Genomic DNA, 13,926 nt, shown 5'->3' with positions numbered 1-13,926 from the left:
ATGCAACACACCAAGCCTCCTTCAACAGCATCTTCCAAACCCATGACCTCTATCATCTAGAAGGACAACAGCAGCAGATGTTTGGGAACACTACCACCTTCAAGTTCCCCTGTTGCTCGGTCAAAAACCTGGAACTCCCCAAGAGCACTGTGAATGTACCACTGATACGATCAGGTGAGAAAGAAGGCTCGGGTTCCCTTTCAGCCTTCACCTGGTCTTACTGTAACAGGGTTTAAATTTTAAAAATTTTTTAGCTCCCCTTGGTGAATCCTTGCTCACCCCTTTCCAATTATAATGTAAAGAAATGAGCACAAACAAACAGGCTTTCTTAGGTTTAAAGAAAAAAGGTGAAATTTTATTAAACTTAAACTCTAATTCAGTTGATGCCTACAGATACACAACACGCCCATGCTAGCATGCATATGCGATACATACAAATAGAGACAGAAAAGAGCAGAAGAAAAATTAAAGTGAAAAGGTTTGAAGCAATATCTGAAGAGCTGCTGTTACGGTTCTTCGAGCACACGGTGAGGCCCTCGATTGTAGTTAGTTCTTGCTTTTCCTTGGGGTTCCAGTATTCTTCTTAAACCTGGTTCACTGTAGGAGACTTTCCTGACTTGGGGTTTGTCTCTCTCCAGAGGGCTTGTGGAGTTCCACGAGGAAGAGATGTGAGCAGACAGGAGGGGCTGTGGCGAGCCAGCCAGGAGAGGTCTTTTCAATCCAGGAGCAAAAAGTTTTCAGTTCAAAACTCTACAACAGCCGGTTAGTCATGTGACTAACTAGTCTGACCACGTCTGTTTGTGGATTGAATTGGAGCAAGAAATAGCTCCTTTATCTACAAGCACTGTCTGTTAATATGCAAAAATGTCTTTCCAGCCAGGGGCCTGGCAATCCCTTGTAACAGGCCTTTTTTTCTTCCCAACAATTTGAAATTTAATGTCTAGGTGGCAAAATTAATATGCCTCAATCTTGACAGGTGGGGGACTGCATGACACTACTCTAGATGGACAGCAACAGTTCAAGAAGGCAGCTCACCATCACCTTGTCATGGGCAAATAGGGATGGGCAACAAATGCTGGCCTTGCCAGTGATGCTCACATCCCATAAAAGAATTAAAAATAAATCCTACCATAACAGTTTGAGCATTAGAACTGCAAAAAAAAAAATGTCGGGAAATAAAAGGCGGATATCAGTAAAAGTGACTGTGAAGCTACTGGATTGTCGGAAGAAACCAACTGTATCATTAATGTACTCTCTGTTCTTACCTACATGGGACTTCAAATCCATGCAAATGTGGCTGACACTTAACATCCTCTGAAGTGGCCTAACAAACCACTTAGTTGTTAGGGAAACTGGATGAACAATAAACGCCAGTCTTGGCAGTGACATCTACCTCCTGGGAGTGAATAAATATTGTGAACTCTTCTGTTCCTGCTTGCAATGCCTTTGGCCATTCCTCAGCCACGTGTGCCAATTGTTCCAATGGAAGACAGTTTTGTGACTGGAGATAAAATGTTCAGCCATCCAGTACAGTGATTTGGCAGTGAACATTATACTTACTTTTGCTCCCTAGCAATCTTCAGCCAGTCTTGCCTTATTTAAGGCTAGACTCTGACTTCCAAAACTTTAGTACATTACCCCATAAGATCTGCACTCCATTTACAATGGTAAAGCAAATGAGCTAACCCACAAAGTTCTGGCACATTCAGCTCTGTAGAGCATTAGCAGACACAGATCTGGCACAGCTCACGGTGCAGAATTTCAGGCCTACATTCTTGGCCAAATGCAACATACACAAATATAGATGGCCCACCTGCTGGTTAAGCTGTACATCTTATAAATGCAACTAATCAATTTTCTACACAATGAGTTTTGGTGGCTGAATGCATCTCCTGTCTTATTGAAAGGCAGTGCAGAGTGCTAGAAGAAGCATTTCCTTAGTTTATACAAACTTTTGCAGTCAGCATACAAGTTATGGAAGTTAGTCGCATTCCCAAACTCTTAACATTTAAAAAAAAAAGGAGTACAGATTGTTCAAGCAGGATCCAACTATTGCATTACCAAAATTTTAATTATTTTAACTGTGAAGTGTAGCATCTTCAATAAAAGGACACATGCACATGACTGCGAAACCTGAAGCAATTAGTACAATGAGAACCCTTGAGGCAATCCTTTGGAAACTGGGATGATTTTCTTCCACTCCAGGTTTGTAGGTCCTTAGATGATTGACTAGTCCAATTCTGGATCCACAAACTCTGCCAGAAGTGGGGCAGGTGGTGTTTGATGAGGCGAGTGAATGGGATGCTCGGATTTCCGAACGCTCCATCCACTGTTTGAACTTGGTCACTATCTGGGCATGTTGATGTTGTTCAAACTGGCTGGCACCTTCGTGGATGCTTCTTCTCCATTTTGTACAGTCTCAGGCAAGAGATTCCCACAAATCAGTGGAGATGTCATTTTTTCAGGGAGGCTTTAAGAACATCCTTGTTGCGTTTCCTCCGCCCTCCTGGTAGCTTCTTGCCGTGACTCGGAGTAGACAGCTTGTTTTGGGAGTCTTGTCAGGCATATGGACGATGTGGCCAGCCCAGCGTAACTGACTAGCCATGACTAGTGTCCTGATACTGGGGATATTGGCCTGATAGAGGACACTGATATTGGTGGGCCTGTCCTGCCAATGAATTTGTAGGATCTTGAAGAGGCACCGCTGGTGATATCTCTCCAGGGCTTTGAGATGCCTGCTGTACAGTGTCCATGTTTCCGATGCATACAGGATGGACAGGGAAAACTGCGGCCTTGTAGACCATGAGCTTGGTGCCAGGTTTGAGGCCTTCGTTGTCAAACACCCTTTTCCTCAGATAACCGAAGGCTGTGCTGGCACACTGGAGGCGATGTCGAGTTTCGTCAATGTCTGCCCTTGCTGAGAGGAGGCTCCCAAGGTATGAGAAGTGATCCACATTGTCCAGTGGTTCACCGTAGATATTGATAGTCGGGGGGGGAAGTGTTGCGCTGCGGGAGCAGGCTGGTAGAGGACCTTTGTCTTCTGGATGTTTAGTTTATGGCCCAATCTTTAATACATCTCCGTGAATGCATCTACAAGGGTTTGAAGCTCCACAGAAGGAACAAAGAACACACCCTGCAGAACAATCAAGTTAGAAACACTTTCTGCACATTATCAGATAGCAGAGGTTTTACATGTGTCACGTTGGCACCAGTAAAACTCATGAAGTCCATTCAGCTTCTAGCACGCAAGTGGCACTTACACACTGGGCCCTTCTTAATGTAAAGACTTCTTATTTGCAATACTTTTCTAAAGTCTCAAGCAACCCAACAATGCAACCAATTTCTTTTCTCTTTTTGCATTTACATTCCTGATCCATGTGCACTGTTGATTTCATAATCCTCTTAAATTTCAAATATCATGGAAAACTGTGAAAGCTAATACTTTACAATGTTCCCCATCTTCATTAACTTCCCAAATCCATGCTATCAATGCACCCTCTGATATGAACAATGAGGCAGTCCAGCCAGGTACATCATGCCTCTGTGTCTAATTACTTCACCAATGTGGTTAGAGATTCTTCTTGGCTAATTTTGCCCACTGGTAACCAGAGACTGAAATTCGCCCTTCTGGACCGGTTCTTGCATTGGTTATCAATTAAGGCTGGCATTTAAATTCAGATCTTTTAGTTATAACAGCTTTTATTCACATTTAACTCAGTAATCTGCAATTTCTGCTGATCATTATCCAACAAAAACTTGCCCCTTACCAGTCAACACAAGACATGAAGACAAAAAAAAAACCTGTACTGACTGATCAAGTTTACACCTTCCAACAGACCAGGTAAAATCATCACGCTCATAGACATAGTTACTTGCAAATAATTAAAAAAAGAATCTCTGAAATTTCTTCTTGATCAAAAGTAATCAAACAAAAAAAAAATCTTCAGGATACTGGCCCGTCAGCTTTCTGTAGACTTTGTGACCGAATCTCATGAAATCAGATAGGTGGTTAACGTACTTCTTTTCAGTAAATGCGAACGCAGCGGATTTTGGAAACATAATTTGTTGTAAGTTGCAAGAACGCAAGTTTGCCACCACTATTAATTACTGTACTGGCACACTTTGTTGTAAAGTGCGGGGACAGAGCTTGGTGATCCCAAAATTCATTTTTGTGATGCTAGGAGATGGCACGAAGATGGTTTTGCAATAGAAAAGCTGGGAAAAGGGAGGAGCAAATTATATTAGTTCAGAGGAACACAGAAAATCAGGATGAGGGTAAAGTTAAATTGAAGAGAATTCACTGACACATGATACTGCGAAAATGTATACAGATCAATTTTACATCCAGCAGTCTTTTAGAGTATTTTCAATCATTTCTTTTCTGGAGGTGTAGGGAGCATGTTTTAGTCTGAACCAGTGCTTCGGGAACAGGTTTCCATTTGTTGCATACATTTCCACTCCCTTTTTGCCCAGTAGGGAACGAAAAGTTCTATTCCTTGCAAGCACTTTATCATAAAATTCAATACCTCCCTCTGCATAGTTCTTTGATATTGTAGCTGTATGGTGGTCTGTTCTGTAGTCAAGCCAGTGACTAACTGCATCAGAAATAAGAAAGTAGCCCACAAGTCCCATTGCTGCTACAACCAGGTTATAAAAGCCGCGTAATAATACAGGGCCAGAGTAAAGGCCAAGGGCTTGTTTTGCTCCCACCCCAGTCAGATACGTGCCCACTAAACAGGCTGATCCCACCATTGAATGAATGATGGGGCTATTACTCTGCAAATACATAATCTCTCTTGCAATGGCGAACTTCTGTGCATCAGATGAAAAGGTAAGGGATTCTTTTAGGGCTTTTCCCACCTCACTGTCCCACTTGACATCTCTTCCATTGATCATGACAATTCGATTGGTTATTCCTTTCCCTTCATCATCTGTGCTATTGAAATTGGCAGGGATGCCAACGATGGCACCAGCTGGTAACCAAGGAACACCCGCACTCACTGGCTGAAAGCTGAAGGCAGCAAACGCTGTGAAATTCTGTGTTGAATGAACTCCGGCATCTTTAAGCACCTCTTGAAAAGTATCCTGCAACTTGTCTGAAAGTTGAGCAGGTACTCCTCTTGACCAAGCTTGGTACAACTTTCCATATGTCCGCTGGGGGAAAACATGACAGAAGGCATTGGCAACAAACAATCCTCCACAGGAAACAGCCAGCAACTTTATTCTATGTTTGCTAGCAAATACGGTAAGTTTCTTAACAAATCGACTTGCCATCACCAATCGAAGTGTACAGGAACCTGTCTATCTGTAAGAAAAAATACAATATTCAAATGGGGGCTAGTGTGCAAACCAAATGCTTTAAATAAAAAAAAAAATGAACTCAGAACCATTTCATAAGCAATCAGGGAGAAAAGATGCCTTTCCTACCTTTGTGGCTTTTAGTCATTTTTGAAAATATCTCACTTTGTCTCAATTAAAGTTAATTTGAACTACAATGTTGGTAAAACGCTAGGAGTGATTAGCTGCAGAGACACATTTTGGCAAGTCTTTATTAATTGTATTTTCTTATGGTTCAACCATCTTACTTGCTCATTGATACACAGCAAGATGAGTAATACAACTGCAGTTCAATTTCCAGGAACTGGCACTGATTTGCCATTTTTCTAGTTGTCTCCTTGTTTGGCCTCCTTGTCTCAAGAGACAATGGGTAAGCGCCTGGAGGTGGTCAGTGGTTTGTGGAGCAGCACCTGGAGAGGCAATAAAGTCCAATTCTAGAGTGACAGATTCTTCCACAGGCGCTGCAGATAAAATTGGTTGCCGGGGGTGTTGCACAGTTGGCTCTTGCCTTACGCTTCTGTCTTTTTACCTGCCAACTGCCAAGTCTCTTCGACTCGCCACACTTTAGCCCCGCCTTTAGTCGTATGGGGATAAATATCCCCACAAGCTATCTGGCTTTACACTGCTTGTAGTAACTGCATCCAGTTTGGCACAATTTTGCAACTTGAAGATTAGAAAAAAAAAGCAACAAACTTTCAGCGGTATGTGGAGGCCGTTTAACAGAATTCTGTGTATATGTTCAAAGATACAAATACATACACCCGGTCAGCCTGCCACGTTTTACTGTCCCTAAACTTGACATCATCCAAAAATCTGTTGCCTGTGTCCTAACTTGAACCAAGTCCTGTCACACAGCACCCCTGTGCTTGCTGACCTACATTGGCTCCTGGTTAAGTAATGCCTTGATTTTAAAATTCCCCTCCTAGTTTTCAAATCCTTCCATAGCCTCGTCCCTCCCCATCTGTTATCTCCTCCAGACCCACAACCCTCCGAGCTATCTGCACACTTGAGTATCCCTGATTTTACCTGCTCCACCATTGGTGGCCATGCCTTCAGCAGCCTAGGCTTTGGAATTTATTCCCTAAACCTTACTGCCACTTTATTCCCTTTAAAACTTACCTCTTTGACCAAGCTTTTGGTCCCGTGCAGTAATACCTACTTATGCCGTTCGATGTCAAATTTTATTTTATAATGCTCCTGAGAAGCGCCTTGGGACGCTTTATTACATTAAAGACGCTATATAAATACAAGTTATTGTTGTCAAAGTATACAAAGCTCTGTTTTCACCGATTAAAGCTTTGCAAAGCGTTAATATGACTTGGTACCGTCTACATAGAAAGATTTACGGCACAAGAAGGAGCCCATTCGGCCCATTGCGTCCATGCCAGCCGGAAGAACTGTCCAGTCTAATCGCTTGGTCTGTAACCCTGTAGGTTATGGCACCTCAACTGCATAGTTTTTTAAAAAAAAATGTGATGAGAGTTTCTGCCTCTACCACCCTTTCAGGTACTAAGTTCCAGAATGCCACGAACCTCTAAGTGAAAAAAAATACTCCTCAATGCCCCTCTAACCCTTCCCCCGATTGCTTTAAATCTATGCCCCCTGTTTACTGACCTTGCATTAAGGAAAATAGGTACTTCCTACCCACTCTATCGAGACTCCTCGATTTTATACACATCAGTTAAATCTCCCCTTGGCCTCCTCTGTTCCAAAGAAAACAAACAACCTACCCAATCTTTTCTCAGAGCTAAAATTCTCTATTCCTGGCGACACCATTGTAAATCTCTTCTGTACCCTTTCTAGTACGATCACATCCTTTGTGCAATGCGGCACCCAGAACTGTATGCCGTACTCCAGCAGCAGTCTAACTAGTGTTTTATACAGTTCTAGCATAACCTCCCTGCTCTTATACTCAATAAAGGAAAGTATTGCCTATGCTACTTGGCTTGCTACCTTCAGGGATCGATATACATACACTCCAAGGGCCCTTTGTGCCTCTACACTTAGCAGAACTGACAGTATCTGTCAAGGCAAGCTCACTAAAGCAAAGTTGTGTGAAACTGCCTCAATTGGGTGGTCCTCCTACACCACTTAGATAAAACTACAGCCAAGTGAGAAGTCAAGATAAAAAGTTGTCAGATAGTTTCACACTTCTAAGCCAACATTAAAATGTAATTGAGGACTAGGGGAAGGGATCTGGGATCTGCCAGCTCGACATTATATATAGGACTGAGGGAAGTAAGAGTGGAAATTGCAGAGGCACTTGGTCATCATTTTACAAACCTCCTTCAATATAGGGGTGGTGCCAGATGACTGGAGAATTTGAAATGTTACACCCTTGTTCAAAAAAGGGCTTAAGGAGAAGCCCAGCAACTACATGCCAATCAGTTTAACCTCAGTGCTGGGAAAGCTTTTAGAAACCATAATTTGGGACAAAATTAACAGTCACTTGGAAAATGTGAATTAATTCAGGAAAGCGAGCATGGATTTGTTAACAGCAAATCATGTTTAACTAACTTGCTTAAGTTTTTTGGTGAGGATAATGTGGTTGATGTGGTGTACATAGACTTCCCAAATGCATTTGATAAAATGCCACATAACAGGTTTCCAGCAAAGTTAGAGCCACTGGAAAAAAAAAGGGACAGTGGCAGCATGGATACGAAATAGTAGAGTTCCCCAGGCATCAGTATTAGGACCCCTAATTTTCTTGATATGTATTAATGATCTTGGGTATAAAGGCAGAATTTCAAAATTTGCAGGTGACACAAAACTTGGATTTATTGTGAACTGTGAGGAGGATAGTGATGAATTTCAAGAGGACAGATAGGCTAGTAGAATGGACAGAGAAATGGCAAAATTAAATTTAATGTAGAGAAGTATGAAGTGATTCATTTTGGTAGGAAGAACGAGGAGAGGCAATATATTTAAAAACATTCAATTCTAAAGGGGTTACAGAGGGACCCAGGGGCTATCTGTGCATAAATCATTGAAGGTTGCCAGGCATGTTGAGAAAGTGGTTAATAAAGCATATGGGATCCTGGGCTTTATAAGTAGTGGCTTAGAGTACAAAAACAAGGAAGATGTGAGGAACCTTTATAAAATACTGGTTCGGCCTCAGCTGGATATTGTGTCCAGTTCTCAGCATCGCACTTCAGGAAGGAGGTGAAGGCATTAGAGAGAGTGCAGAAAGATACAAGAGAATGGTTCCAGGGATGAAGAACTTCAGATCTATGGACAGCTTGGAGAAGCTGGGGCTGTTCTCCTTAGAAAAGATTAAGGAGATTTGATAGAGATGTTCAAAAATCACAAGGGCTCTGGACAGAGTAGAGAGAATCTGTTCCCGTTGGCCAAAGGATCCAGAACCAGAGGACACCAATTTAAAAGGTGACTGGAAAGAAAAACAGCAACATGAGGAAGAACTTTTTTTTTTATTCAGTAAGTGGTTAGGATTTGGAATGCACTGCCCAAGACAGTGTGATGGAAGCAGCTTCAATCAAGGCGAATTGGATAATTAATCGGAAAAGAAAAAAAATTGCAGGGTTAGGGTGAAAAGTTGCTCTTGCAGAGAGCCAGCAGACACGGCAGGCTGAATGGCCTTCGTATGTGCTGTAACCATTTTATGGTTCTATAACCAATCCCTAAGCTATGGAATCATGAAGACTGACCAACTTGCAAAGGTGCAGTCAGGATGCATTTAATCTGTGCACAGGGAGCTAAGAAAGTACTGTATTTAAATCTGCTGTGCAGTTAGAAAGCCAATTTACTAACAGGGCCTCATAAGCCATCATCACATTCCAAAAGGCAGTTTTCTTGCCCCATGTTACAAATCTGCCTTTTTTTAAAAAAGGGTATTCATTCACAGGATGTGGGGCATCACTAGCAAGGCCGGCATTATCGCCCATCTCTAAATGCCCTCAAGAAAGGGGTGGCGAGCCATGTACTTGAACCACTGCAGTCTGTGTGGTGAAGGTACTAACATAGTGCATTTAGGTAGGGAGTTCCAGGATTTTGAACCAGCGACAATGAAGGAACGTCGATATGCTTACAAGTTAGGATAGTGTGTGACAGAGGATCTTGCCGGTGGTGGTGGTTCCATGCCTACAATTGGAATGAGGATTTTGGAACATTGACAAACATATTTACACTGGTTACAGATCTACAGCCAGGTTTGAAACCACCCCTCCCACACTACTACCGTGGGTTTCACTTTCCGCATCCAAGTGCAATTCAGAGTTACATTGCTCATCTATGTATTTACAGCCCCTCGAGCCTGTTCCACCATTCGATTAGATCATGCCCGATCTGCATCTCAACTCCATTTATCCATCCATACCCACTTCATACCCTTGATATCCTATCCTAACCTAACAAGTGAGCGACTGGGAGTTGCTTGTATCCTTTGGGCTATTTGTGAAGATTGTCTACCATGACAGACTAGCCATAAAAAGCCAGTGTTTCAGGAGAGAGGGAGGTTGGGGAGAATGGTGCGAAGGCAAAGGTTGGGGTTGAACTGCCTTTTCCTATTCTGATCACCTCTTGTCAGTCCAGTTTGAGTTTGGGGCCATGTGTGGATTTGACTTTTTTTTAAGCCCTCCCAGACACTTGATAGGAAATTTGCCATATGGCTGCAGGTAGGGCTGCGACTGAGTGTGCCACGTGGATTGATGAATCTAGGGGTTCACCCATCTTTGACGTCGTTTCCTTCTCTTCCCCCTCCCCCAATATGGGTCCTTTGCTCTGCTCCTTGGATGATGGAGGCGGTCAGCTCGGAGTGAGATTGCAAATCATGTGCTGTCCTCTGTGGCTCTGTATTGATGTGATAGTGGCTTCCAACCCCTTGCTAGGGTGGATTCCATAAGTGGAATTTTCTTGTGTGCAGTAGTGAACCGATTTCTCTCTGTTGGTGAAGAATTGGAACTGGCTCATGCTTTCCAGCTATGGGGGTGCGGTGGAGTAATGCTCATATTACTGGTATTACTAAAAAGGTCTGCACCTGTAATCCAGAGAATGAGAATTCAGATCTCACCTTTGCTATTTGAGAATTTGACTTCAGTTTGTTGCACATGTGGTTGATAGCAAAGAAGAAAGCTGTAGACTGCAGAAAGTTATCAGGTGGGGAGAAAAGTGGCAAACGGAATTCACTCTGGTTACGTGTGAGGTAATGCATTTGGGGAAGGCGAACAAAGCAAGGAAGTGCACAATAAATGAAAGGGTACTGAAGCATAGAGGAACAGAGGTACTTTGGTCTGCATGGTGTACGGGGAGGCGGTGGCATAGTGGTAATGTCACTAGACTAGTAACCCAGAGCCCCAGGCTAATGCTTGGGGACATTGGTTTGAATCCCACCATAACAGATGGTGGAATTTGATTTCAATTAATAAATCTGGAATTAAAAAAAGGCTACTCTAGTGGTGACCATGGAACCATTGTCAATCGTTGTAAAAACCCATCTGGGTCACTAATGTTCTTCAGGGAAGGAAATCTGCCGTCCTTACCTAGTCTGACCTACATGTGACTCCAGACCCACAGCAATGTGGTTGATTCTTAACTGCCTTCTGAAATGGCCTAGAAAGCCACTCAGTTGTATCAAACCACTACAACGTCTAAGAAAAGGAATGAAATCGGACGGACCACCCGCATCAACCTAGGCACCGGAAGCGACAACGGCAAACCCAGCCCTGTCGACCCTGCAAAGTTGTCGTTACTAACATCTGGGGGCTTGTGCCAAAATTGGGAGAGCTGTCCCACAGACTAGTCAAGCAACAGCCTGACATAGTCATACTCATGGAATCATACCTTACAGACAATGTCCCTGACACCACCTTCACCAGATGTGGCACCACAGTGGTATACAGGAGGGTGGGAGTTGCCTTGGGAGTCCTCAACATTGACTCTGGACCCCATGAAGTCTGGGGCGGCGCAGTGGTTAGCACCGCAGCCTCACAGCTCCAGTGACCCGGGTTCAATTCTGGGTACTGCCTGTGCGGAGTTTGCAAGTTCTCCCTGTGACCGCATGAGTTTTCGCCAGGTGCTCCGGTTTCCTCCCACCGCCAAAGATTTGCAGGTGATAGGTAAATTGGCCATTGTAAATTGCCCCTAGTGTAGTTAGGTGGAAGGGAATATGGGATTACTGTAGGGTTAGTATAAATGGGTGGTTCTTGGTCGGCACAGACTCAGTGGGCTGAAGGGCCTGTTTCAGTGCTGTATCTCTAAATAAATAAAAATTTATGATTCTGTCTTGAAAGCTCTGGTTGTCCCTGCATCTACAGCCTTTTGAAAGAGTGTTCCAAATTTCCACCACCCTTTGATGGGAAAAAACACTTTCGATTTCACTCCAAAATAGCCTCACTCAATTTTAAGATTAACCTTGCATTTGAATCCTCCACAAGAGGAAATAGTTTCACCATATCTACCCTATCAAATCCTTAACATTTGGAATAGCTTAACCAGATCATCCTTCATTAAATAAAAAATTAGTTTATGAGACCCAAGGTCACTGGCAAAGCCAGCATTTATTGCCCATCCCTAACTGCCCTGAAGAAGGTGGTACCGAGCCACCTTCTTGAACTGCTGCAGTCTATGTGGTGTAGATACACCCACAGTACTGTTTGGTAGGGAGTTCCAGGATTTTGACCCAGCGACAGCAAAGGAACAGTGATATAGTTCCAAGTCAGGATGGTGTGTGGCTTGGAGGGGAACTTGCAAGCGGTGGTTTTCCCATGCATCGGCTGCCCTTGTCCTTCTAGATGGTAGAGGTCACAGTTTTGGAAGTTGCAGTCAAAGGAACATTAGCAATAACCTCAAGCCTAGTCTATGCAACCTGTCCTCACAATTTAAACCCGCTAAACGTCACTCTGGTGGATCTGCTCTGCACTATACCAGCTGCAGGGTTAACTCCAGCCCCCGTCCCAAGCTGCATTATAAGAATGTGTAGGAGCATGTGGGAATGAAAGAACATCCTAGGAAACATGCATTTTTGAATGAAGTTTTTAAAAATGAGTATCAGCACCAACTGCATTTCCCGGTCTCCCGAAATCACAGCAGCTGCTACCTGATCTTACCTTCAACCCGCATCACTCATCACCTTCCCCTTCCCCACCCCGAAACACACAGAGATCGAGGCTCACTCAACACCCGGGCCTACGCTGCCATGTAGATACAGATCGCTACTGGGACGAACATTCTCACCGATTAACAATCCCCTAATCCCCAATTTCTCCTCTACCTCCGGCTCCAGGAACACGGGAAACCGCAAAACAGACGCACGTCGTAACACGACCACTTTACGTCACATCCCAGCCGCAGAAGCCGTCCTGAAATACGGCAAGATTTGGAACACGTGATGTCCATGTCGGTTGAAACCCTGGCGCCGCCATCTTTGTAATGTCGGAGCCATGGGCGGCCATCTTTGTAAGGTAGAGTAAAGCCGGTGGGAGGTGCTAGTAAATTACCATGGTAAAATGTGCTTTAAGAATTACTTTTATTGATTCATATCCATACTTGTATCCTCTTTTGACTGTAACAGTCATTTTCTTTTCCAAAAGCAAAACACTATGGATGCTGGAAATCTGAAATAAAAACAGAAAATGCTGGATATATTCAGCAACTCTGGCAGCATCTGTGGAGAGAGAAACAGAGTTAATGTTTCAGGTCGATCACCTTGCATCAGAACTCATTTCCTTTTTTTCCCAATTTGTAATCATAGAATTTTACAGCACAGGAAGAAGGCATTTGGCCCATCGTGCCTGCAACATATGTCTGAGAGAGTGATCACTTTCCTCCCATTCCCTGCCCTCAACCCATACCCTTGTAAATGTTTCTTTTTTATTACTTCCTTTGGCAAAAGAGAAGGGGGAGATGAGAATTTGTTTTACACAGAGTTTGTTGTGAACTGGAAGCATTACCTCAATGGGTGGTGGAAGCTGATTCAATAGTAACTTGCAAAGAAAAAGACTTGAGAGACATGCATTTATATAGTGCCTTTCATGGCTATCGAACGTACCAAATCACTTTATAGCCAATGAAGTTCTTTTTGAAGTGTTGTTTTGCAATAGACAAGGCAGCCAATTTGCACAAAGCAAGCTTCCATAATAGCAATGTGATAATGACCTAATAATCAGTTTTTGTGATTTTGATTGATGGATAAATATTAGACAGGACACCGGAGATATCTCCTTTGCTATTCTCCTAAATAGTGCCATAGATCTTTTGTGTCCACCTGAGAGGTCAGATGGGGCCTCAGTTTAACATCTTATCCAACAGGCAGTACCTCCAACAATGCAACACTCCCTTCGTACTGCATTGGAGCCTCAGCCTGAATTTTTGTACTCAAGTCCTGGCATGGGACTTGAACCCACAACCTTCTGACTCAGAGGCGAGAGTACAGGCTCTGGAGAAACAGCAGGGAAGTTGGACTTATTGGATAGCTCTTTCAAAGAGTTGACATAAGAATGATTGACTGTAAGATTCTACGATTATCCAGTTTCCTTTAAAAAGTTATTATGAATTCTGCTTCATCTATTGTTCTGGTAGGGTTACTCATGGTTTAACAACCCTTATCATAAAACCAACTAATACTCCTAAACTCTC

The 13,926-nt window shown here is 43.2% G+C and overlaps 1 protein-coding gene across 3 annotated transcripts; it reads right to left on the bottom strand.

The window, feature by feature from the left end:
- Positions 1-338: 338 nt before the first annotated feature.
- Positions 339-12,665, bottom strand: tmem177 (transmembrane protein 177). Of its 3 annotated transcripts, none has more exons than XM_068034876.1 (2): positions 12,563-12,665; positions 339-5,305 (listed from the first exon to the last, which is right to left on the bottom strand). In XM_068034876.1, exon 2 carries the CDS (start codon positions 5,272-5,274, stop codon positions 4,339-4,341), a length of 936 nt encoding a protein of 311 aa, XP_067890977.1. In that variant the 5' UTR covers positions 5,275-5,305; positions 12,563-12,665; the 3' UTR covers positions 339-4,338. The 3 variants fall into 3 exon arrangements, with proteins under 3 accessions (XP_067890977.1, XP_067890976.1, XP_067890975.1); XM_068034875.1 differs by having other exon boundaries at positions 12,399-12,661; XM_068034874.1 differs by having other exon boundaries at positions 12,526-12,661.
- Between the last annotated feature and the right edge of the window lie 1,261 nt (positions 12,666-13,926).

This window comes from Heterodontus francisci, chromosome 7, assembly GCF_036365525.1.
Source record: "Heterodontus francisci isolate sHetFra1 chromosome 7, sHetFra1.hap1, whole genome shotgun sequence".
Classification (NCBI taxonomy): domain Eukaryota; kingdom Metazoa; phylum Chordata; class Chondrichthyes; order Heterodontiformes; family Heterodontidae; genus Heterodontus; species Heterodontus francisci.
Note: the sequence above shows the minus strand (reverse complement) of the source record. Positions and strands in the feature narration are given on the sequence as shown.

Bases quoted from the DNA above. Each gene is read 5' to 3' on its own strand.
- tmem177 (XM_068034876.1), bottom strand. From the start codon at position 5,274: ATGGCAAGTCGATTTGTTAAGAAACTTACCGTATTTGCTAGCAAACAT.